Raw genomic sequence first — 27,346 nt, 5'->3', positions numbered from 1 at the left:
GCAACAATGCACTGCAAGCGTTCAACTGTCTGCCATCTCACATTAAAGAGAGCTTGTTTCCTCCAATCCTAATACCTTCCTCAATGGAAACATCATACAGCTCTACCATTTGCCTCAGAGTTCTACCAATCAGTGGGTAATCATTGATTCTTATTGTTGCATGGATCAATGCCAGGACTAGCCTCTCTACATCTAATCTGTATTCCCATCTTTAACATGTTATTGGTTTAAACAATGACGCGGTTAGCCTCACTCAAGGCCATACACTGTAAGTAGCATTTAAGGTAAACCCCAGCACCTGGTACAGTCATATGTGTTCCAATCCTTTGCCTGGTTCAATGATGTCCCATTTGCACTATAGGTCTGCTCCCAGATGTCCAGAGTCGCCATATGTGTATACAATAACCCTCCAAGTTGCTGACAGGGGTCATCACTTCACCAGTTCTCTCTACTTTCTCCATTCCACATGGCAAAAGATGCCCATCCCCAGCTGTGTCTAATACCAAGCTGAGCAGTGGGGGTGAGGTCATCTGCCATCAAGTGCTCATGTTTTCTGGTTTACCTCTAAATTTGCTTTCTTCCTCTGGACCACTGCTCAACCATCAAGCCACTCCCATATCTCCAATAGTGACAGGAAGTGGCTGCCTTACCTTCTGATATTACTGTTAGGCATGGATGGAAGAGCATCATGTAGTGCACGTCCCTTTTCTGAAGTTCACACTTTACAGCATCAAAGGTGAAGCGCTGCTGCTGGACTATCCTAGTGAAGGATGGACTAAACATCGTTCTTAAATATAACAAAAAGGACACCTTCAATAATGCATTTTAGGTTCAGGAAGGTGGGAAACAAAGCATCAAATAACAATAGACATTACCACTTCACTTGTATTACTTCCTACTTGGATTTAATCCCATGAATAATCACTAACACAACAGTACCATTCTAAGAACTGTGGCAATGATGTTTTAGTATTGAAAATTGTGAAAAAGAGACACAAATTACACAGAATGTAATAAACATATTAATTATACAATTGGGTCAGTTATTTTCCAATGGATTAAATCTGATTCTTGCTTTCTCCACCTCCAAACATCTGCACCTCTTACTTCTTGGAGGTTCGCATTTCTGTCCCAGTACTTGAATAAACATACTATGATGGTTATTGGGGCAGTGCTCCAGCCCTGGGCGGCAGCACTGGAGCCCTGTGTGCCATCTTCACTGAGGACAGGGTTGAGAAACACCTTTGGCTCAAATACTTTTATGATGAGGTGTTCCATGAACTATTCGGTACACCGCTCAGCTGCCAAATTAAGCACCGTCACTATACAGAAATTGTTACATCTCAATCTCACTTCCATTTCTTCAACTTTCCCTGCAGGTTGTTCTGTCAGAAACTTCAATTACAAGACTGTGCCCATGAGACATTTCACCTCACCAATGGTCCAATATGTGGCATTCTCCACAACACGAATTCTTAAAGACATTTTAATGAAATTTCCCCACCAGGAGCATATAGCCAGTGGCCACATCATCTATCCTTTGCTCCAAAGTGGCCATGGTGTCTTTTACTGCCATGAAAAACATCTCCGAGGGTGAACACCAGTTGCTGCTCAGCACTGGTCCTGGACCAAACTCACTCATGACAGAGCATCTATGGTGGGAGTATTTTTCCAGTCTGTTTTGCACCCACGATTTTGCTGCTCTGTCAAGACCTACCATGCATTAAGGCACACCCTTGCAAGGGCTCAGCATCCAGAGGAAACAGACTTGCAGTAAGTCTAGGCCAGTCCCCTTGTTTTTGCAGCCAGAGGTGCTATTGCCTCACCAGTGCCTGAGACTCCCGGCTCATCACCCCACTCATTGACCCCTTGCTACTTGATCTGCCTTACCCTCCCAACCCCAGGCATTCAGACACTCTACTTAGCCGCCTTATAATGTTGATCACTGCTACCCAGGGGTCAAGGGATGAAGGGCGGAAGGTTAAGTGAGGTACTGCCTGCAAAAATCCCATTACAACCAAATGGGCCACTATGGCCTCTCAGTCCCTGCGCCAGCACACTAGACCCTTCAGGCCTAGTCACTACAAGGCCTCACAGAGGACAGAATCACATGCCTGCAGCTCCTTCCTGCAGTCCTCTCATCCCCACAAGCTCTTCACACAATAGAAGCCAGCCATTGCAAATACATTCTCAGCTTTCCCCTCTCCACTGCATCTCAGCCAGGAATCAAATAAGCAGATCAAGTTGGGGAAGGCTTGTTGCTGTTGACAGTGCTGCAATACGTCATTTTAGCTCAACAACGTGCAAACTTTACAAAATGAGAAAATAAACCACTGGTATCTCGATAACACCAATTCAAGGCTGAGATGCACACTTTTCACAGAAACTATGTCACACTACTTGAAACATCTAGTAAGACATGGATTCACAAAACCAATAGGTGTGGTTATAATGTGCAAATATATGCTGTGTGAGTGCATGCATTAGTTGGCACACTAAAGCAAGACACACTAGCTTAGCAATGCCTAGTTATTGGGATATAATGTGCCACATCAGGCAAAAGGTGAGTCTTTATTAAAACACTAAAAGCAAGTACCAGTGGAAACACAAAAAGATTGCCTTCAGTATAGGATGAATGTTTGAAATAAAGAATGTAATGTGTGATCAGTCGGTTTACTTCTTAAGTGTAAAATAATCCTTCATGCCTTGCAATGCAAGTAATCCATGGGAGGCATAATGAAATACTCCTCTATGTGTAGCCAAAGTCCACTCTATCTATATAGGAATTGGTAACAATAGCTCAGCAGACTACAGCACTGTTGAGCCAGACCTAAAAAGCTGAACAAAGTCACACAGTCCATGAAGAAACACCAATACAAATGCGTCAGCCAAAGGTAAAAGGCTAGACAGGTGGTACAGTGAAGAAGACCAACCACAGGTAACTAATAACCGAGTGTCAGTGAAAGCAAACTGCTAGTTCAATGGTTCTTAGCCGTTTGACTTCTGTAGACCAACACTTTATCATTACTAGAACCCAGGGAAAACCCCTTAACCATTTTTTGAATCAGGGGATCCCGAACTCCCCCGCACCCCTACTGGATCATTACTGCAGCTGGAGAGTCCGGCTAAAACATTTTGATGATTTAAACCACAAAAAATATACAAACAAGTATTCATCAAACAAATACACAAATCGTTTTTTTTTAATGCACAAAAAATGAGTCAACGGGTAGATTGAACCTATTCCAAATCCATTGCCTTTACTATATTCTATTTGATATACTTGTAGTGATCCCATGAATCCATCTGAGGATTCTTAATTTTTAGTCTCAGATTTCAAATTCCTATACATTTACAGAACGTCTTACAATTTTCAGTTTTACATTTTTCTTATTTATATACACTTCATTATTCTGTTAATATTATTTATTTTCTAACTAGTTGGGAACCCCCGAGAATGTTTTGCAGATCCTCAGGGGCTCCAGAGCCAAAGGTTAATAACCACTGCACTAGTTGGAAAGGAGTCTTAAAGAGACCTGGAAATCAAAGTCAAACACTGACTGCTAACAATGTCACCTTGTGGGATACGAGATACATTTGTTCCAAAAGTGCTTCGGTTACAAGGAAACATGGGTCTGATGATAAAATGATCCCACTCACACGATGACTACTTTACAAGTTCAAAATATGAGCTGGCAGAAAATGTAGGTGAGTATTTGTCAGCTAGTAACATCATCAGAGACGTACAAACTCGCCTGCACAAAGGTGCATATACCGGGTGAAGCCGCAAGAGCTTTGACAACATGGGTAAGCTAATACGCATGACAATAACGGATTAATGTAATGAGTTGAACAGGGTACTGCATCTAAGGCCTTGCCAAAGTGTTTCAATTGCTGAGCACACCGCATTACGTATTACATTTCCAAACACAAATGATTTTTAATCGAGTCATCCTTAGAACAGGAAGAAATTAAATATCACCTTGGATTTGGAGTTTGCGATTTCTAGACCAAGTTGCTTTATTATTCCAGACTTCTCCTTATGTTGAGCTACAGCGTCGAGATATTTCTTTTCAAGTTTAATGAAATCAGATTTCAGAGTCACAAATGCATCGTGCCACTGGGAAACCTCGCGTAGACAGACACTGCTATTATCACGCGCAGACTGCAGATGCCACGGAGCGGTCGACCTCTGCTCTTCCACCTGAAAATATTAATCGGAAAAGGGGAGAAAGCACGTGAGTAATGGGAATTTTCCAGATTTACGGCAATATTACTGGACCAATTTAATAATGCGCCTGTCAACATGTTGTGAAGGTACACATTTAAAAAAAAAAAAAAAAAAAAAAAAAACAACATTAATTTCAGAATAACAAATGGAAAATATTTCTAATCAATATTATTTATAATTTGAAGATAACAAATGATCCAAAATCATGTGTAGGTTTAATACCCACGTCTACATGTCTCTATCCATTTTGCTAGATTGTTCCGAGTCAACAAATCTTTTAATTCTGTTTTACATTTTAAAAGCTGTATTTTTATACATTTTTAAAAATCATTTTGTACTCCATAACAAGAGATTCTGCTACAGTCGCGTGTCTGCAAAGGTCATTTACTCTCAGGCTTGCTGCCTACGCCTAATTTTATATTGTGCTATAAATCTTCTGCTGTCCCTTCGTGTGACAACTCTGAAGGGTCAATCAGAGGTTGGATGTATCAATGTTTAATGGATCTCGCCATAAAAAAATTAGTATGTGTCTTCAATGAAAATAAATGTTCTCATTTTATGAGGTATGTTTTACACGACTATTAAAAAGTCTTTTTTCTCCATGTTTAGTATTCACATAGGCAGGTCAACAAAAGGAGCTACTAAAGATTTAAACAAGTATAACAAGGTCACCTTCCACTTTCTTCTGCTTAGTTGCTTCGAAAATGTAAATGATTGACATTTATTTTTGTCAAGCAATCGACAGCGATCATGATTGTATTCTAGGATTAATAACAAAATATCTTGGCAACTGACCAATTGTTACATCCTTCTTTTGGGCTCTGAATCATTTAAAAAACGCAAGCCTAGTAGTCACTCTTACTAAAGATAAAGCAAATTGCTGCAAGAAAAGGGACACAAATAGTGGGAGGAAGATACTTTTCGGCAATGACAATAAAAAAAAAAAAAACACATACAACTAATATTACACATACAGAATACTAGTGTTAGTAGTGACACCCGAACTATAGTTAACGCATTAACAAAATGCCACTAATTGTTTACAGGGTAATAAAATTAAGGCCAAATGGGTAAATAAATAGGACTTGTCTCTAAAATTGTGTGGGCGTTTTGAAAAAGACAATCTTTGCTCTTCTTAGTGCAAGCAAAAGTGGGCAAGTAGAGGGTCTTAGTATATTTCTGTCTGTTATGTCATTTTCCTAACATTATGAGCTTATCTCCCATTATAGCAACATTACAACACCCTCCGCATGCTCCGTAGAATCTACAAATGGATCCCAACGGAAACCAGAAAAACGGTGACTCAGGCCCTCGTCAGTAGCAGACTAGACTACGGCAACGCACTCTACACAGGCATCCCAGCAAAAGACATCCGGCGACTCCAACGCATCCAAAACGCCTCCGCCCGACTGGTCCTAGACTTACCCCGCCGATGCCACATCTCCCACCACCTGAAGGACCTCCACTGGCTCCCCGTGGACAAGAGGATCACCTTCAAGCTCCTCACCCACGCTCACAAGGCACTCTACAACGCCGGACCCACCTACCTGAACAACAGACTCAACTTCTACGTCCCCTCCCGCCAACTCCGCTCTGCCAGCCTCTCCCTCGCCATCGTTCCCCGCTTCCAACGCAAGACATCCGGCGGCAGATCCTTCTCCTACCTCGCCCCCAGAACCTGGAACTCCCTCCCGACCCCCCTGCGACAGACCCAGGACCTCCTCACCTTCAGGAGACTCCTCAAGACCTGGCTCTTCGACCAATAGCAGACTACCCCCCCCCCCCCCCCCCCCCCTCAGCGCCTTGAAACCCTAACGGGTACGTAGCGCGCTTTATAAATATTGTGATTGATTGAGTGATTGACATTAGATCAGGTTAAAGGTTATATGCATGTCAGGTATGCAAACAGATTACCGGCATGCTTTACAGATATACCCCCTGCAGAGTTATAAATGATGCATTTGCCTACATTCAATCAACAGAATTTGATTTGAGTATGTAACACCTGTCATTAGCATCCATTATATTATGTTGGGATGTCGACAGCTAACCTGAATGCTTATTTTGTGGGCAATATGCACTGTTATTAGTTTACTCTACCTGCCATCCCTGATCATGCGTCACAACATGTGGCTTTCCTCCTTACCTAGGACCCTCTCCTGATTCACAAGTCTCTTTCACATTCCTCCTGATTTGGTTCTTTCTCAGGAGTTGGTAAGGATTGTTCTCCTCTGCGCTTCTTCTCCGTAGCTAATGGGTAGAGTTGGCTCACAAAGTCAGAATACAAATATTGCTTCAATCAATATCAGTTTATTAGGTAATTCCTAGTTGGATTTTCATCAATACCGCAAGTATGCTGGTAAGGTGTGGCTTGGTTAGGCAACAGCACCAGATCGCCAGCGTACAAATTCAGGGTGTAAATGAGAGCCTGCAAGGGTGCACTTTTTGGTTTGGCTCAACTATCCATTTATGGAAAGAGGGCTGGCCAAAGGAGAGTTGACAGGCTTAATAACCTTACTGACCTTATAATTTGGAAATAAAAGCTTTTAGGTACTCCTTCCCTCTTTTTGAGAGCCTGCTTGTGGTCAGAGCCCAGAACAGTGGAAAAAGTTGTCTTGTTGATGAAGAGTCGGGTGGATGCATGCGTGGACCATATGGTGGCACATAGATCATAGATGTTATTTCCAAAGGCCTTATATTCTAACACTCTACCCACACATCCCAGCTCTATCCTGCTTCGAAATGAGTTTCTTTTTCCCTTCCCTGGCCACTTCCTGTCCTACATTTTCTCATCAAGTAGCCATCATTAAATGATTAATATCTCAATCCAAAAAACAGGCGGCGCACCAAGGTGCAGCAATTTAATGATTTACCTTTTCAGGCTGCACAAAAAAATACCAATGTCCAGCTGTTTTCCTTCACCATCCTGATATCAGGTCTCCATAACTTCAAATCAAACACATACAAAAATACATTGTATTTAACTTGTCTTTCCTGCAGACATGAGTGAAAAAATGTACAATTTTTAACTATGCCCACTGGGCCTTTATTTGAAACATGAAGCTGAGGAATAGTAGCCTACATGGGTAGTTTGCGGTGGTAGACCACAAGGTGTGACTCATTAGCCCACTGAGGTACACAGAAGCTTTTTCATCTGAGAGAATTTTTCCCACATTGGTGGTGGGAGGGGGAGCAGGGTGACTAGAAGCTGCGGAATGGTAGCCTACAAAGGCAGTATGTGGATTGCACACCCCAAGTTGAATGACATTAGCCCATTTGGTCAATATGGGGCTTGCCGATCTGAAGGAGCTCACAGATATGGGTGGCCTGTTTATAAATTTATGCAGGATGCAAGGGCCCTGGGTCGAAGAAAATGAGCAGACCTTGACATATGTACAATCATTCCTTCAGCTGAAAATCAAGTTATTTTTCATAATGCAAGCAGACCGCACAATATTGGAATACATTGATGATGATGGAATGACATATGTATATTTACATATATACACACATATCGAATAGCATATGCACATATATATTTACATATATATATATACACATGTGTATATATATATATATATATATATATATATATATATAAAATAAATCGCTGGTAAAAAATGTAAAAGAAAACGTTATAGTATGTCAGTGACATTAATGTTCTGAACTCAAAAAACACCACAGAAATTAACCAGCACTATATCTTGTGCCCCAGCCATGTACTGCTTATGACTTAATCTCACATATTACATCACTCATGACATGTTCTATGATATGCATCAGTAATGTCATCACTGATGTCATTTGAGATATCAGTGATGTCATAGAACGTTTCATGAGTGATGTAATATGTGAGGTCATAAGTAGTGCATGATGGGCAAAGATTATAGTTAGCTATGCTAACTAGAACTGGTGGATTTCTGTGTTTTTTGTAGTTCAAAACAATAATGTTGTCACGGACATTTACCTAACTATATATAATGTTACTGTAATATTTGTTTTCTTGAGTGAATTTCGTACCAAACTATAACTTTACTTAAAAAAATTTTTTTAGTGAATTTCTAGCTCTTTTTTTTTTTTTTTTTAACCATAAAGTAATATTTTTACCATACGTAAAGCCAATCCAGCATCGTGCAGGGCCTTTGGCCATGCACAGCATGGGTTTGGCCCACAGCACCTGGCATGAGGCCAAATCCCTGCCAGTCAGCCAACAACACTCTTTGCACAGACTTTGCCATGCACTGCATAAGGTTCGCCATCGGGCCCCATGTACCCCATCTGGGGCATTATTAGGCCCCAAGGATCCCATTGGCGGGGTATCATGTATTTTAAAGGGACACGGCCCACCCCCCTGAGCTTTATTAATCTTTGGGGACCCCGATCCACCAGGGACACATGGCCCCCTTCCCAGAACCTCAAAAAGGCCATCGGGACCCCATCACCCAGTGGTCTATGTATTTTAAAGGGAAAAGTGGTCACATGACCCCCCACCCCCTCCAAAAGCCTCATTAGGCTCTAAAACCCCCATCCCCCAGGGCTGTTTTTTTTATTTAAAAAAAAAAAAATTTAAGTGAAAGGAGGGGCTCCTCTTCTCGAGCCTATTAGGGCCCTGAAAAACCCATCCCCAAAGGCAACATATATATTTAAAAGGGGAGGGGGCCATGTCCTCCCCTCTCTGAACCTATTATTGCTTGCACCCCCAAGGCAGTTGTTTTTTATTTTCAAGTGGTGGGGGCTGCTTTGTCCCCTTCCCTGAGCATTGTAGGCTCTTGGGACTCCACACCACAGGGCTGTTTTTTATTTTAAAGGAGGAGGGCCACGTGCCCCCATCCCCAATCCGATTGTGGCCCTGAGTACCTCATCCCCCAGGGCTGTTTATATATACTTAAAAAAAAATTAACAGTAGTCACAGATCTATGTGCCAATAAAAATACATTGCCGTTTTTGGCCTCGTAGGGGGGGGGGGGTGCTCTAGGACCATTCTCTCCAGTAGTCCTAGGAAGGGCACGGCCCAGATACCCTGTGCACCTATTTTTTTTTATTTTTAACTTTTATCTAGAACAGGGGATTGAGTCCCGGAGTTCCAAGATAGCTGCCACCGTATCTTTCTTGATGGGGTTGCACCCACTTACATATTATCTAAAGATCTATTGGCTCCACTGATCCCCTGCGGCGTGATATGTACATAGATTTTAAACTTTAATTCCATAAAAACTACTGAACACCAAAACACAAAAATACGCTTCCTGAGCTTAGATCGATCCAAATCTGGTGTCATTCTGTTCAGCCAATTAGGCAGTAGTTGTGTCTAATTTTCCTGTTGAAAAATGAATGAGGAAATGGAGAAAATACGCTCCCTTCCAGGAAGGAGCTGAAGAGGATGAACGTTTGTTAATCCTCCTGCTCTGCAGAATTCATTTTTGTTGGCTTTAGGACACTGCACACTTTACCACTGCTAAGTAATGCTAAAGTGCTTGTGCTCCCTCTTTAAAACATGGTAAAATTGACTTACACCCACTTCACCTATTCAATTTACAAGTAAGTGCCTAGTAAAGTAGTCGATCTTTTGCCAGGAACAAAACCTTTTCTTCAGTACATATGCCACGCCTAGGGTAGGCCCTGAACAGCTCAGAGGACATGGTGCAGTGTATTTAAAAATGTATACATATACGTTTAAACTTTACATGTCCTGGTAGTTTAAAACTCTAAAATTTGTTTTTTACTACTGCAACAGCTACCTCTCCCGTATGATAACAGTGGAACTTCATTATTACATTTAATAAGCTGTAGCTTCCAATTGGGAGAAGGTAGACAGGTCAAGTCTGGTGTCTTAAGAATTGTAATTAAATGGCCTCATTTTAGTCACAATTCAGAAAATGCCACTTTGCACATTATTTGTTTTAACCATTTGGTGCCTGCAGCCTGTTTTTTGGTCACAAGACTAGGTATAGCTGGCAGCTGATCTTTGTGTATTGTTCCCAGACAGTGAGACAAAGGGAAGATAGGTATTGACAGGGTCCATACAGAGTTAAAAAGGGGGAGAAGCTGTCACCTACCACACGTGCACATCATAAAGACTCTGCCTGAGCACTCTCACAAAGGGTTTGTCAGTAGCCTATGATGACCCCAGACAAACTAGCTAAAGGACAGGGAAGAACGTGATGCCTGACACTTCGGTGGGGGAGGGGGTTGGAAACCTCTAGATGCTTCCTCCTCTTCCACTTCAAAGTGGGCACCAGGTATAAATATTGGACCTCAGACCCCAACTCTCCAGTATACTTCTGGACCTGTGGAATCTCCCTGGAAGAAAGACTTCTGTGCTGCTAAAAACCCTACTGCTCTGCTGGAGTGCTGCCTGTTGAGCCTGTCAGCCTTAGGGTGGTCTTACCTCAAACATTTTGCCTGCTCGCCTCCAAGTTTGCTGAACCAGTGTTTTTGTTGGCCTTAGGACTATGTGCATTTACCACTGCTTTCTAGTGCTAAATTGCTTGTGCTCACCCCCTAAATATGATTTTGATTGGTATAAACCTAATTGGCATATTTAATTTACTTTTAAGTCCCTAGTAAAGTGCCGTACATATGCTCAGGGCCTGTAAATTAAATATTACTAGTGGGCCTGCAGCACTGATTGTGCCACCCACTTAAGTAGCCTTTTAAACATGTCCCATGACTGCCACTGCAGCCTGAATGCAGTGTCACACTGCTACTTCAACTCAGCATTTAGAAACCCTTGACAAGTCTTAAACTCCCCTTTTATTACATATGTCACCCCTAAGGTAGGCCCTAGGTAGCCCATATGGAAGGGTGCTATTTAGTAAAAGGGACTTGTCCCTTTCAGTTTTACATGTCCTGGTAGTGAAAAACAACCAAATTAATGTTTCATTACTGTGAGGCTTACCTCTCTCATAGGACAAAATTGAGGATTCTTTACTACATTTAATAAACTGTAATTCCTGATTGGGAGGAGGTAGATCTGTGATGTTTAGTACCTATCCTATCTAACTGTAATGATAAATCCTCTTTAATGGTGAACTCAGATTTATTGTTACAACCTTGAAAATGGCACTTTTAGAAAGTTGCCATTTATCTGCTCTGAGCCCTAAGAACCTTCAGACTGTCTCTGACTACTTGTCTGGGGTGGGTGGCAACTGGGCTTTGTATATTCCCTCGAGACAGCCACACACAATGGGAGCTTTGGTGTAACTTGATGGTCCATGGTGGGCCATCAGGACAGGATGGGAGGGATGAGCTGACCGCCCCCTTACTTTTACACCTAAATAGGCTGCGTCATGTCCCCAAAGAAATGGCTACATACCCCCCTGTAGTGAACCTGGAGCCAGGGCAGGAAGGGAGAATATCTGTGCACTTCAAAGATTTATTTGAAGTCTCCCTAACTGCAAAGACACCACTGGATATCAGAACTGGACCTCAGACTGTACCACTTAAGTACACTTTGGACCTGTGAATACTCTGCCAGAAAGGAGGACTGCTGTGCTGCTGAAGGACTACCACTCTGATGGACTGCGGCCTCAAAATAACCACTTTCTTGTTGTGTTGAACAGGTGCCCTCCTTTCTTGCTTGCGAAGGACTGAGTAGAAAGGGGTCTGTGTTACAATTGAAAGGGTTCCTTTGAAGTCACCCTTGATCTCAAAGCCATTTTTTGAGTATAGGTACAGGGGCTTTGAACCGATGTTTTTGGAACACTTTTCACTTCTGATGTTGCCCTGCTGCCTCCCATCTGCTGGGTGGCGTAAAAGACTCATTGGATTGCCTTTCTGTTTGTTACCCTACTGCCAGCTGCTCCCTGATTCTGGTTCACCAGAGGACTGAAGTTTACTCGGAGGAACATCATCAAGAATACAAGCCTTATGTGTTAGCCTGGTACTTGCTAGCCTCCTCTGTGTCCTGCACATAGTGTTCTCCAGGGGCTGATTGGAGGACCCCTGCTCCCTCTGAGTCCCTGTGCCAGTGGGGATCTGAGGCTGACAACTTGTATCTGTTTAAAAGTGATGCATGGATAGTGCTTTGTATGTTCACGTCATCTGGTACCTCAGCACTTAGCAAGCACGTTATCTTTTCCGACCTCTTCAAGGAGGTAGCATGTGCGGAGTAATGTTGGCCCCCTGGCCCAGGTGGAAGTTTGTGTTGAGTGCTCCACGTGCCACGGATTTTAAAAGTCAGACGCTTTTCCTTGCCCTGCTTGTCTTCCTCAACTCTGTCTCTCCATCAGGAGAAGACCACCACAGACATGTGAGAAACCCCTAGGGAGGGTCAAGAGTGGAGTAGTAGAACTCTTCTGCCGTTGAGCCAGCCCATAACAGGAACCACGAGGATGGAGACACAACATGGGTGTTGTGCAGCTGAAGGGATTATTAGGTCCGGCTCCATTGCCAGAATTTACCACTTAAAGGTATATATAATGGAATTCCCAATGTTGGCCTATGAGCAGAACAGGCTTCACAGTAGTGAAAATGACTTTGGGAGTTTCTCACTACCAGGACATGTACAACTTACAAGTACATGTCCTGCCTTTTACTTACATGGCACCCTGACCTAAGGGCTACCCAGGGCCTAACTTAGGGGAGACGTGTAATAAAAGGGGAGTTCAAGGCTTGGCAAGTAGTTTTAAATGCCAATTCGAAGTGGTAGCGAAACTGCACACACAGGCCTTGCAGTGGCAGGCCTGAGACATAGTTAAAGGGCTACTTATGTGGGTGTTGCAGCCTACTAGTAGCATTTAATTTACAGGCCCTGGACACATGTAGTGCACTTTAGTAGGGACTTACAAGTGAATTAAATATGCCGGTTGGGTAGGAGTCAATCTTACCATGTTTAGGGGAGAGAGCCCAAGCACTTTAGCACTGCTTAGCAGTGGTAAAGTGTGCAGAGTCCTAAAACCAGCAAAAACGAGATCATAAAAATCAATTTTATCGATGGACGTTTGAACTTTGGTCAGTCTTCAACAATTTCCTGAGTAGTTCGATCCAGACCCAGATGTCTTGGTTTGAAGTGAGTTCTCAAATATCTTCCTCTTCTATTTCATTAAAACATTCTGACACGCAGACTGAAGCATGCACTTTCAACACCAACAGCAGATTGGGGGACGCGCGAATTGCTGCCGCTGCTGAGTGGAGGAGGGCAGGAGCCCTTTAAATGAAAGGACGCGCTGCCGCCTCGCGGGACGCGCGAATTGCTGCCGCTGCTGAGTGGAGGAGGGCAGGAGCCCTTTAAATCAAAGGACGTGCTCCCGCCTCGCTGGACGCGCTTGGGCGGTGCCCGGGCAAAGCCCGGGCCAAGGGCGGGCCCGTCCTTCGCCCGTCATCGCCAGGAAGAGACTGGGCTGGGCCCCCTCCCTTTCTTTCTCTTTTTTTTAACCTTTTTGAGACCCTGTTCTATGGAGAGTCGGTGACTTAAGGAAGGCAAGGAGGAGCCATCGGATATTTGGGTATTTAAAATTTACTTCTAAACCAGTTTGTCCCCGTACCCTGCGACTAATATAGGCGAAATACACGCAAGGCGACAGCAAGGCCTACTACCCTACCATTTGAGGGGGCTTGGTGTGGCAGAAGGTTGCGGCTGGACAGTTGAGCCAAGCAGGTCCAGAGTATAATTTGGTTCTATCTCTCCCCAGTCTGGGGCACTGAGTCCGATATACCTGCTAAAGAAATATACGGCGCCTTATTTTGGATAAAAGGATTAGCCTGCCCAAATGGGAAAACGTAAGGGAGACAATGGGGGAAGGGAACCCATTCAGGAGGCCCCCCCACCGAGGTTAATAACAAGCTACCTAACTTCAGTAATGGGTGCCATTGAGACGGAGATAGGGAGAGTAGAAGCCACTTTAGAGTCGTCTCTTGAGAAAGCAGGAAAGGGTAGGGAAGGACTCTGCCGGCAACATCTTCATTAAGCAAGACTAAGAAAGGAAATTCTTGTGTAACACAGAAATTGATTTAATTACTCCTACAACTCCAGAGAGTCCACCTCTAAAAAAAAGCAGGCAAATAATTCCCCCCCATACTGCAGTAACCCCCATAGGTCAAGTTGGATCCCGTGTAGACAGGGATGACTTTGGAGAGTCCCTATCAGGAATTAAGAAGATCAAGAGGAAATGTCTTTCTAAACCTAAAAAAAATATATATAATTATAGGGAAACAGCCATAAGACTGTAAAAATTCGGATCCAATTATAACTTGTTTTTCTCAGATTGAAGATCAACTTAGAGACTTAAAAAAGCTGTGCTCATCAGTTCTGGAGAGAGTGGCTATCCTCGAGCAGAAGGTCGAATTTATAATAAATATAAAACCTATACCACCGAGGGCAGAACCTCAGAACAATCACTCCATCCCTGAATGCTTACCAGCTCCACCCATTTATCAGCATCGAAACTTTAGATTGACTCCTGCCCAGAACCCAACCCAAAAACCTCTGAACGTAGAGGTACTCCAGGATTCTACAAACTTACAGTCTCAGTGGGGTACAACCAAACGGGAAGGCTTGGTGGGTCATGAGATTACAAGAACTCAAGTAGCCTGCCCGAGGATTCCGCTGGCATGTGCCCCCTATATCTTAATCCTGGAAAATGTCCCAATATTGGAAAACTCTCACCCGAGTCCCATGCGTCACTGTTAAACAAAGTGACTCATTGGGTAGGAAAACACACGGGAGGGCGGGTTGATATCCATAGGGACATTCTAACTGTAAGAAGGGTACCTTGGGTTGGCTCATCCCCTAAAACATCACCTGGGGATTGTATTATAATAAACTTTAGGAGCCCCTGGACTGTCAATGCTTTGTACCACCATCTTCCGACTATGAGACCATCTGTAGGGCCTATAAGAGCTCAAAGTTTGACTAAGTTTATCCCCCCGATATCAAATCCACGTTATCCTGATCCAACCTATTCTGGGAATCAGAATCCCAGCAACCTTGGTCTCTCTATCCCCCATGACACTGTCATGACATTGTCTAACAGGTATGAGCCTCTGACCTCACTAGAGCAGTTAGATTGACCATTAGTAATTGAGCCTTCTTTGCAAGGCCCCTTGGAGACAAATGTACTCCCACAGTCCCCCTCAGAATTTAAAGGAGCCCCTGATATATATGATACACAGGGTATGACAGCCCTAGGGATTATTTCCTGGAATGTTGCAGGTTTAAAATCAAAAATTGGAAACCCTGACTGGATAAAATTAGTGACGGGAAATCTCTTTATCTGCTGCCAGGAGACCTGGCTCACAGAATCACTGCATATTAATGGTTATACCACACATTGTGTTCCTGCAACTAAGGCCCCCGCAGGTAGAGCTAAGGGCGGTCTGGCTACTTTTTTATCTGTGGAGGCCGGAGGGATGGAAGCACGTGTTGTGGGTACATCCCCTTTTTTTCTGGCTTTATCTCTGAAATTAGCAGAGCCATTTGATATACTACTGATCAACTACTATAATAACACCTTTGATAACTCGGATATAAGTGTGGTCAGTAGTTTGGAGACGTTAATACATAAGGTAACAACTTTTAGCAAAAAGGACCTAAGAATAGTCTGGGTTGGTGATTTTAATGCCCACCTGTGTGAGCCAGAGTTCTTTGACTGCTGTGGACTTTTGGACGAGAATGACAACCCCATTCAACACTTTAAACACTCCCCATATGGGAATGCCCTTAACTCTCTGATAACAGTAAATTCTCTTTTTTTTCCCACACCAGCCATTAGAGGGATACCAACATTTCTAAGGGGGGATACTCATACTATTATTGACTATATCATTTACTCAAGAGAATTATCCTCTATTGCAGGACAATTCAGGGTGACCCCGACCTGTATTAGTGACCATAACCCCTTATCTATCGTGATTAATTTAGATCTGACGAGCGATTCAAGAAGAGGGAAGCGATACCCTGCTATGAAGCTCTCATCCCAAAAAGGACTCACAATCAAATGGGGAAAGATAAATAGTAATACTTTTTAAAGATCTATTCTTGAATAAATGGTCATATGTTATGACATCCCTGGATGAAGATAAGGCCCCCCATGAAATTATCCGTGCATTCTCCTTCCTGACAAAATTTATGGCGGAGAAATTACAGTCTTCACGTGCTAATAAAGTCCATGGCTCAAGATGGTTTAACCATGCATGTACCACATCCTTAAGCAAGCTAAAAAAAACAATCAATGCATCTCCCAAAGATCGACAAGCAATTAAGATTGCTAGGAAAAACTATAAAGAAGCTCTTGCCAAAAGGAAAGTCGAACTAAGTGAATCTGCGTGGGAGGAATTGATGGCTGCAAGCAAAATCAAAGACACAACTGCATTTTGGCGTGTGGTTAACTTTTGATTGCTGAATGATAAACATGAGACGCCCATGGACACTATTATTCCAGCCAAGACTTGGGTGGACTATTTTAAAGAAACTTTCGCCATAGAGACAAATGTTCAATCAGAAATGTTAAATTGTCTGAAGCTTGCAGGAAATGATCAGCTAAGTCTGGCTTTTAGTAACATTATAAGTGTGGATGATGTTAAACAAGCAAATCAAGACAGCCCTTCTGAGAAAGCCCCCAGCCCAGACAGAATTCCTTCTGATTTATATAAAGCACTTCCAGATTTCTGGGGACCACTGCTAACCAATGTCCTGAGATCGGCTGTGGTAGGCCCTCTAGTAGATTCTTGGAAAGAAGCGATCATCGTCCCGATTTTTAAGAAGGGAAATAGGGCAGATCCCTTGTGCTATCGCCCAATTTCTTTACTGGATAGTTCAGTTAAAATTCTAGGCCGAGTGATCTTAAATAAGTTAGAAGAATGGGCGACTGAATCTCACTCCCTCTCAGAAATACAATTTGGCTTTCGCCCAGGGGTGGGCACAGTATAACAAACTCTTAATTTGACCCTCATAGTCCAGAAATATACTAAAGCCAAAAGGGGTTGTATACATCTAGCATTCATGGATCTGTCTTGTGCCTTTGATACAGTTAACAGGGAGAAATTGTGGAAGGTAATGCTGGGTATGGGCGTGGATAAAGATATAGTTATATTACTTAGTAAACTTCATGCCTGCACAGAGGCTCGGGTCCGTTATTCCCGGGAAGGATGTTTGACAGAGAAATTCCCCTCATTAAAGGGGGTCAGACAGGGATGTGTTCTTTCCCCCTTTCTCTTTCTCTTGTATATAAATGGGATAGAGAAATTTCTTTGTGAATCAGGGAAGGATTCCCCAGTCATCAATAATTCTCCAATCCCTGTACTCCTGTATGCGGACGATGCAGTACTCATTTCAAGGCTTTGGGGAACCTCGGTCTTAAAATTAACATAACTAAGTCATTTGTGATGAAGTCCGGACCCAAATTAGCAAAAACGAAAAAAATTATTTTAGACGGGCACAAGATACTTAAGGTCCCACATTTTACGTATCTGGGGGTCCCCATTGATGTAGATTTTAACTGGAAATTTTTAGTTAATACACGTTCAATACAATTCCAAAAAGCCATTGAAGCTGTTTTTAGGTTCGCGAGAAGACTCCGACATAAACCTGTTAAGGAAATGATGACTGTCTTCTCTTCTAAGTGTCTTTCTATCGCGACATTTGGAGCTGGGGTTTGGGGGCTTGCAGAATGTACAGGACTTCAGATTATAGAAAATAAATTTTTAAGAAGGTTATTAGCAGTCCCTCAATCTACATCAGTAATGTTCTGTCATAAAGAAGTAGGTTTGAGATACATATCAAGATATATATAAAACTTCAACCTCTCATATTGTGGGTAAAAATCTGGACTAAGCCTGAAGCGTTTTTATGTAGAAAGGTGATACAGGATTGTCTCCTTTTGTCACGATTTCTAGATATACCCTGGCTTAGATATGTTTATCTCTCTCTCCTATCATTAGGATTCGGAGAATTTTTCTTCAAACCAGATACTCTAACAAGACAGGACATTAAAAAGGTTAAAGACATATTCTGGCAGAAAAATCGGGACATGGAGCCAGCCTCTGGTGTAATGAGACTATGGATGAGGCATGAGACACAACAACTTCAATCAAAGTTGTATCTGACCATTATCAATCACGAGCGACAAAGGTTTTTACTCACAAGGCTACGTTTAAATACTTTACACTATCTGGTAGCATTTCCAGTTTGCGGAACCTGGTTTAAGAACCTTCCTCCTTGTTGTTGCGATGGAAAGACATCTCAGAGTACATTACATTTTATGCTTTTTTGCACTTTATATGCTGTTCCAAGGAAAAGGTTTTTACGTCCGTTATTTCTGTCCAACAGTATTAGAACTAGCCAGCTTGCTTATTCCCACTTACATGATCTGGGAAATATGGACATAATTCAGGCTGTGTTAAATGTTATATATGCTGCTTATGGTGTTCGGAAAATGTTAGAATAACGTTTTTAGATTATTTTTTTTACGATTGAGAAATTTGTATGTTTTATTTATTTGATGTCTTTTATGGTCTTTTTGCACCGAGTAAAGTAAAGTAATGAATGAACAGCAGATTTCCAGTTAACTCCCTGGTGATCAGCAGCTTTACTAGAGTGTTCTAATGAGCAACTATTGTGCTAACATTCTGAATTTATGCCATTTTAAATGGAATCGAAGTGGAACACTGAAAGCATTCTATACTGAGGATACTGCAGTAAATGAGGAAAATAGGGAGCTTCTACATATGTCTCCAAAGATGGCCACCAGAGAAAAAAAAGAGCCTAAGTATAGCACACATATTACCCAAATATTGCCCAATGACAAAAGTGTACAAAACAGTTTTTTTTTTTTTTTTGCAGTTTTGTATAGTGCAGATGTGACCTGAATGTGTTGGAGTGCTTTACATGAGCATTAGTTACATTACACAAGGACACATTCATTCTGATTTTAGGCAAGGGGAGATTAAGTGATTTCCACAAAATCCCGGAATGCCAAGCTGATGCTGAAACTCAAACTTGATTCCCCAGTTCCATAGTCTGCAACTCTGGTCATAACACCACATTGTCTCCCCTAAGTGTAACATATAATCAAGTGATCAACTGGAGAAAAAACCAAGATAGCAAATAATTTAGAAGTGATTTGTCGCTATTTGAGAACTCAGAAAATATGTCCTAATTTCACTTTTTTAGAGCACTAACCACAATTTCTATGGAAATAAGAGCCTCTTATTTTTATAATTTAGATAAACATAGAATGCTAGCAATGTAATTGTTCATTAGAATACTGTGGGGAGGCAGAGGGCAAGGGCAAAGACTCTGATAATTGAGGGAAAGGAGGAGGGTGCAGAGGCAACAAGTTGCCCACACTTGGCAAGCGGGAGGGGAAGTGGCAGCACAGAGGACCATGGAGCTCAGGGGAAAGGGGGTGGTGCAACAGCACAGCCATGCAGGACAGGCAGTAGCGGCTGTGGCAGTATAACAGACCATTGAGGGTAGAAGGAGGGGGCAGTGGCAGTACAACCATACATTCCAACAGAAGAGATCCAGACAGGAGACTCCCAATGTTTTTAAGCCCAAAAGGGCTTTATTTTATCTGTATCCTTCCTAAAATATTCTCTTTTTCAAGGTAAGTCAATGGGAAAAATCAATTCCCCAGTTTTTTAGATATCCCTCTTACAAAAGTTCAAAATGTTGGTAAGCATGGTACATTGGATCATGGAGGGCAGGAGGAGTGGGATAGAGACATGGACAAGGGGCAGGAGGTGGGCAGGGGCACCAAACTGACCTTATAGGGCAGGAGTCAGGGGTTGCAACAGCACAATAAACACAGGGTAAGAGGGACGGTAGTGCAGCACAACGGACCATGGACAGCAATAGGGAGGGAACAGGGCAATGCACATGGACAACAGAGAGCAGATGGTAAAGAGGCAGGGCAGAAAGCGGACCATACCGGATAGACAGTAGGGACAGTTGAAAGATAACTGACAATGAAGGGCAGGAGGGGGGGATGCAGGGGCATGACAACAGACCAGACGAGGTAGGAGGGAGGGATAGGGGCTTGCACATGGAAAAAGGAGGGCAGGGGGCAAGGGAGCAGGGCAGAAGCAGCAAGCTGCCCATGGAGGGCAGGTAGGATGGGTACAGGAATCAAAACACTCCATGGAGGCCAACAGTGAGATTATATTGGCATACTCAAGGACAACAAAGTGAAGGTGGGAGGGAGTCAGGGACATCAAGCTGACCACACAGGGCAGAGAGGGTAGGCTGTGGCAGCACAGCATGGCAGACAGGAGGGTTAGTGGTGGCACAACAGTCATGGTAGGCAAAAGGGAGGGAGCAGGAGCATGCTCAAAGGACCAAGAGGTCAGAAGGGAGGGGTAGGTGATGGACACAGACAAGAGAGTACAGGGTATGGTCTTCACAACAAACCACACAGTGTAGGCAGGAGGAGCAGTTGCAGCACAACAAAGCATGGACGGCAGAAGGGAGTGACAGCAGAATGAACCAAGGAGGACAGGAAGGGGGGGATAGGGACATGGAACTTGGGCAGGCAGTGTGGAGGTAGCAGGGACAGGTAGCAACCATCTGACCATGTTAGGCAGGTGGGAGGTGAAGTGGCAGCTAAACAAAATACTCAGAGTAGATAGAAAGGGCAGGGGCAAGTCCATGGAACATGGTGGGCAAAAAGAAGGGAACAGGAGCATGCACACAGACATTGGAGGGTGGGGGAAGGACACTAGGGACAGCATACTAAGCACAGAGGCAGAGAGGGGGCAGGGATATCTAACTGTAAGTTATGACTTTATGTTCTTGACCAATCATGAAAGTATGAAATGTACATATAGAAAGAACAGTAAGGCATGTGTAAATCATTTAACGTAGCTTGAGGCATCACATTAGTTAATTTGTTTCTGAAGCCTTTAACACCTTGAAAAACTCTCCTAATTGGAATCTGTCTGTACAGTTATAGTTACTGTACCAAAGCTGTTGGGGAAGGGGGAGATTTTCCCTGGAATCTCTGGGTGGGATAATCTTCACCTCCGTGTCCTTAATAGAATTAAAACTTTCCTTCTCGTTAGCCAGGAAATTTCTCATTCTATGTCAGGACTGGAGGCAAGGTTTATGCATGTTCAAAGCTTACTTACAAGCAGAGCTGCGGCATCAGAAATGGGTTTAAATAGAATTTCTTGAAGATGACCAATCAACTACATTCATTATATCTTCTATGCTTCCACCTACCGGAATGGCTTTAGATGCCACAGGGTCCCACGTGGAGTGAGCCCCAGACGCCCTCACATCAATTTCTGCTTCTGCCATAACCCACCATACCCATTTGGGAATGGAAGAAGAACAAACCACTTTGAAGGGTTTCCTAATAGCTGTAAGCAATTGTCTCTCACATGCTGGTCTGGAATCACTTGTCATTCCCTTGTACGCCTTAATGCAGTGTACCACGCACAATTTGGGGTTGTCAGTAAAAGCAAGATAAGATACTGACCTGGTGTCAGTCTTCGTTCTCCTAGAGATTGTAAAGTTAACCCTGTCTGGAGTGAAGATTCTAGCTGAGATGTCCAGAGCTCACACATTTGATACCATTTTGCATGAAATGAAACATAACAGGGTGGCCAACTTTGTGGATAGTTCTTTCCTGGTCAAATATTGGTTGCCCTGCCAATTCGGAAGTAGTTGCAGTACCAAACTGGCATCACACAGGTCTGAGTATCTAGGTTCCGGTGCTTTGCTGAGCCTAATACCTTGCATGAGTTTACATACCCCAAGGATGCTCCCCACAGGTGTGTTATCAATTGTGTTGTGACAGGCTGAAATAGCTGATCTAAAAGAGTTTATAGTACTCTATGGTAAAAATATTTAGGACAGCTCAGCCAGAAAGCTCATAACATGCATACGTTCTGCCCCCCAGGGGATCCAGCTGTCTCTCCAAACCCAAATGATGCCATTGTCTCCAAGCCAAATGGTATCTCTTGGTTGTGCCTTTAGTTCACGCTTGCTGGATAAAGTCTGAAGTCTCCTGTGAAAGGTGGATGTTCTTCCAACGTCACCAGCAATTGTCCATGCCATGAGGGTCAGATGGCCCTGGATTACTAGAGGGTGAAGCTAACCCTGAGGATGCCCAAGTATGGAAGGGAATGAGGGCAGAGCAATGGGGAGGTCCCAAGAGAGTTCCTTTAAAGATGGGAACCAGGCCTGCGACCTCCAGATGAGTGTTACCAGGACTAACAAGGCTCTCTGTCTCTGAATCTGAGCCACTACTCGTGGAATCATCATAAAAGGCTGGAAGGCATATGGGTGGTTCTTCTACCAATTTTGAAGAAAGACATCCACCACTTTAGCTTCCGGATCCAGTCGTCAACTCCCAAATCTTGGAAGTTTTCAGTATAATCTGGACTCGAAAAGATCAAGGTCACACAGGCCTGAACTGTTCATGAGGGCTAGGAAGATGTTGCAGTCCAACTGCCAGTCGCTGCTGTCTGGAAAATTTCTGGAGTTCCAGTCGGCGATCATGGTGTTGATGCCTGGAAGGTATTCCACTGTTACTGATATCTGCCTGAATGCCAAAAATCCTTTGCAAGTTCTGACAGGATGTTCGACAGAGTCCCTCCCAGTCAATTGACATATTGCACGCTGAGATGTTGTCCATCTTTAAAAGAACACAGAAGGATACCCTGTCCTTGGTAAGGGATTTTATCACAAAGCATCCTGCCATGATTTCAAGGCAGTTGATGTGGAGATTCAGTTCTTCTACCGGCCATCTGCTGCACATGGAAATTTTGCCACACTGGACTCCCCAGCACTGGCGACTGGCATTCGACTATCACCAAGTCCAGTGTTCTCCTGAAGATCACTCGGTCATTCCTGCTTGCATGTGGTCTAGCCACCACTGAAGCTCTGTCCTGGCATCCTGAGACCGAGATATTAGTTCTGAATATGTTAACCCCTTCCTGAGGTGGTGCTCTTTCAGTCTAGATGATGAGAGTAGACCCACTATCCTGGCAAGTTGTCTCAAGGAAAATCTGTTCCTTCTCAGGACCTTTCAAATTTCCATCTTCATCTTGGTGATCTTGGAGGGCAGAAGGCTCAGCTTAGCCTCTATCGAGTCAATGAGAAACCCCTAGGAATGTCATTCTCTGATTTGGAGTCAGTTTGGATTTGTCTTTGTTGATAACAAAGCCCAGGTCTTTCAGCAGTGCAATAGTCATGTTCAAATTGTAGATGAGGTGAGAATAAGACTGATCCATCGGTAGTATGTGATCCAAGTAAATTATCATTTGCACCCCTCAGGTATGAAGGGTCTCCACTACTGGTTATAGCAGCTTGTTAAAGCACCACCGGGGCCATTAGAGGGTGAAGGGGAGAGCCCAGAACCCATAGGTTTGATTCTGCCTGACAAATTGTGAAAACCTCCTGTGCGGAGGGGTAAATGAGCACTGAAAGGTGGGTGTCCTTAAGGTCCAGTCTGACTGTAGGAAGCTGGCTCTGTATATACCATATCAAAATGAGATATAGTGTGCACAGAGTCCAGGTGTTCCCCAAGAGGCTTGACAGAGGCAATAATAGATAATACTAATGTTCTATATGTGGTAGTGTGGTCGAGCAGTTAGGCTTATCAGAGGGTAGTGTTAAGCATTTGTTGTACACACACTCAATGACTTCACTCCAGACCAATAGGATTTTATATAGAAAAATATTATTTTGTTAATTTATTTTTAGAACCACAAGATTCATTTAGCAGGTAAGTACATTAAATGAAAGGTACTTTGCATAGTAATAGCTGAAACTTTGAATCAAATCAATATTGTACACAGTTTTCTTTAAAATGGCAAAAAGCTATTTTAAAAGTGGACACAGTGCAATTTTCAACAGTTCCTGGGGGAGGTAAGTAAAGTACAGTTTCAGAGGTAAGTACCACACTTACAGGTTCAGTCTCCGGGGCCTGGGTAGCCCACCATTGCGGGTTCAAGGCAGCCCCAAACACCCAGCACCATCAACATAGGGCCAGTCAGGTGCAGAGGTCAAACAGGAACCAAAATAACGGAGGCACCTATGGAGACATGGGGTACTCCAGTTCCAGTCTGCTAGCAGGTAAGTACCCGCGTTTTAGAGGGCAGATGAGGGGGTTTGGAGGAGTCCTAGAGGGGCCCCAAGTAGGCATAAAAACCACACCCTCAGCGGCACGGGGTGGCCGGGTGCAGTGTGCAAACAGGGCGTTGGGTTCTCAAAAGAACTCTATGGAGGGACTTGAGGGTCACTTAGGCGCTGCAGGCAGGGCACAGGGGGGCCTCTCGGGCAAGCCACTGACTAGGCAAGGGTGAGGGCTGCTGTTGCTGCATCGGTGGTCAGTTTCTCACAGGCCTGGGGGCTGCAGGTGCAGTGCTTCTCCAGGCGTCGGATATCATCGTCCCGGGCAGTCCCGGTCAAGGGGGTCCTAGGGATTTCCCTCTGCAGGCGGCATCGTGGAGGTGCAGAGAGGTCAGCCCAGGGTGTACACATCGTCAGAGCCATCTGGGGGTCCTCCCTAGATAGTTGGTTTCTCTGGACACGGGCCTCCTTGTGCCCGCTCCCTTTGGGGAGGGAAGCACATCCCTATCTCTATTGGTCCTAATCCTCCAAAGCAGGATGGTGGATTTCTCAAGGAGGGGTCACTTCAGCTCTGGTCACCTTATGGGTGGACCTGGCTGGAGGGATGATGACTACTTGTTTTTCTCATTATCCCTCCGGACTTGCTGCCAAAAGTGGGGGCTTGTCCGGGGGCGGGCATCTCCACCAGCTGGAGTGCTCTGGGGCAATGTAACACCTGGCTTGAGCTTTTGAGGCTCACCGTCAGGTGTTACAGTTCCTGCAGGGGGGAGGTGTGTAGCACCTCCACCCAAGACAGGCTTTGTTTCTGACCACAGAGTGCACAAAGGCACTCACCCCATGTGGTCAGAAACTCGTCTGGTCTGGAAGTGGTAGGCTGGCACAGACCGGTCAGCCTTGCACTAGCAGTTGGGCTAACATACGGGGGACATCTCTAATATGCCCTCTGTGTGCATTTTAACATAAATCCCACACTGGCATCAGTGTGGGTTTATTGTGCTGAGAAGGTTGATACCATACTTCCCAGTATTCAGTGTAGCCATTATGGTGCTGTGGAGTTCGTAATGACAAACTCCCAGACCATATACTCAGTATAGTTACCCTGCACGTACGTCTAAGAATTGACTTAGGCACTGTAGGGGCATAGTGCTCATGCAGCTGTGCCCTCACTTGTGGTGTAGTGCACCCTGCCTTAGGGCTGTAAGGCCTGCTAGAGGGGTGACTTACATATGCCACAGGCAGTGGTTTGTGGGCATTGCACTCTGAGGGGAGTGCCATGTCGACTTTGTTTTTTTCCCCACCAGCACACACAAGCTGCAAAGTAGTGTACATGCACTGAGTGAGGGGTCCCTGAGGGTGGCATAATACATGCTGCATCCCTTAGGGACTTTCCCTAGCCACAGGGCCCTTTTACAAGGGACTTTACTGTGTGCCAGGGCTTAGCCAATTGTGGAAACAAAGGTACAGTTTTAGGGAAAAAACAATGGTGTTGGGGTCTGGTTAGCAGGATCTCAGCACACTTCCAATCAAAGCTGGCATCAACACTAGGCAACAAGTGGTGGGTGACCATGCCAAGCGTGGCATTTTCCTGCACTGACCACCCAGTTGTAGGTCTGATGCATGTCCCTCAGAAGATGGATGACAAAAAACAGATTGCTCACAAACATGTATTGGTGACGAGTCAACTTGCGAATTGTCCCTTTCTGAAGACGTTTTCTTACTGCTGTTTATGAGGAGGATCTCTTCGGTTGAAAAAAAACAAAGGTCAGGGGTTGCACTATCTGGACAGGAGTTCCGTAGAGTTCTATGTGGAATCCCTTAACTGTCTGCAGAACTCAAGGGTCTGACGTGATCTTTTCCCAATTGTTTGCAAATAGACTTAATTTACCCCTTAGGTTGGAAGGGGAAGAAAGGGGATTGCTTACCATAATGTCCTTTCTGGGATGAGGAGTAGCCTCTGCTGCCTCTGTAACTTTTGCCTCTTCTGGTGCCTCGGTTCGGGTAGAAAGGACCTTGCCGGCCATCATTCATACATTGCTCCAACCGGATTGGTTTCTAGGAGGAACTTGTGGGGAAGGACGTCTAGAGGAGTGTCCCCTGCCTCTTATGCCCGCTGCAAAAACCTTCCCAGGAAAGATGTTTTCAATTGATGCCTGTGCTTTGTTGAGGGCTGAAAATGTTGAGATGAACTTTCCCAACTCCTTGACGAAGGGCACGCCTAAAAGACTGCCTTGCGTAATCCCACCAGCCTCAGATGTTGCCAGTTCCCAATGGCTGGGGTCAATTTTGTGTTGCCCAGGAAGCAGACGTCCCTCTGAGCCCAGCCGACGACTATGTCAGTAGACATAGGTGTTCCCGTTTGCCTGGCTTGTTCTGCAATTGCTATAATGTTTGCAAGTGGTCCCAGCACATCCACCAATTTGTCCTGGCACATTCTCCAGGAATGACGATTCCCTTTTTTTGGGTCCTGCATGAACTTGCCAAAGAAAGTACACATTTTGAGGTTCATTTTTGGTGTGGCAGTCATCTTTCCACTCAGCACCAGCCTAGACATTCTGCTCTCAGGCGCACTCTCACCTCCTTTTCTAGGGGTTGTCAGATTTTGTTTGCTGCGTAATCAGTCACCTTTGTGTCCGGGGTCCAATCTGAGAACCTGGCGTAATAGATCCCCTCCGGATCGAACATATCTGACAGTCATGTCTCCCTGTCCAGGGAGTCAGATACTGAGGAACTCAGACACCATGGTCTGCCGGTGTCTCCCTCATCCTCCGAGAACATGTCTCCTGTGTCATCTTTCCCTCTATTTAGTCCATGGGTTCAGGGTTTGAATTTGGGGTGACCAGACCATACATTTCCCTGGGTTCATCATTCTCCCAGTATAGTCTGTGTTTGTGCATGCACACACTCTTCTGGAAGGTCTCATAGTTTTCTAAAACCCTCGAGGTGACCCATGTCATACTTGATGGCCTTCTTGCCCCCCGCTTGTAATCCACTGGGTCCTGCACCTAGGGAAGTGGGGTCGGAGAAGACCCCGCCGGCGGATACTTTTTTTTCTAGTTTATTCACTTTGTCTTGCAGTGGAGCAAGAGCACTGTAATCAC

At 44.2% G+C, this 27,346-nt stretch overlaps 1 protein-coding gene across 2 annotated transcripts in view; it reads right to left on the bottom strand.

Moving 5' to 3' along the window:
* The window catches only part of LOC138282607 (polyamine-modulated factor 1-binding protein 1-like), a 1,030,040-nt gene that overhangs the window by 715,510 nt on the left and 287,184 nt on the right, over positions 1 to 27,346 (bottom strand). For both annotated transcript variants that reach the window (XM_069220389.1, XM_069220390.1), the window contains exon 6: positions 3,983 to 4,204. In XM_069220389.1, coding sequence (XP_069076490.1) covers positions 3,983 to 4,204 — 222 coding nt within the window. The remainder of the gene's footprint in view (positions 1 to 3,982; positions 4,205 to 27,346) is intronic.

This window comes from Pleurodeles waltl, chromosome 2_2 (genome assembly GCF_031143425.1).
Source record: "Pleurodeles waltl isolate 20211129_DDA chromosome 2_2, aPleWal1.hap1.20221129, whole genome shotgun sequence".
Taxonomy (NCBI): domain Eukaryota; kingdom Metazoa; phylum Chordata; class Amphibia; order Caudata; family Salamandridae; genus Pleurodeles; species Pleurodeles waltl.
Note: the sequence above shows the minus strand (reverse complement) of the source record. Positions and strands in the feature narration are given on the sequence as shown.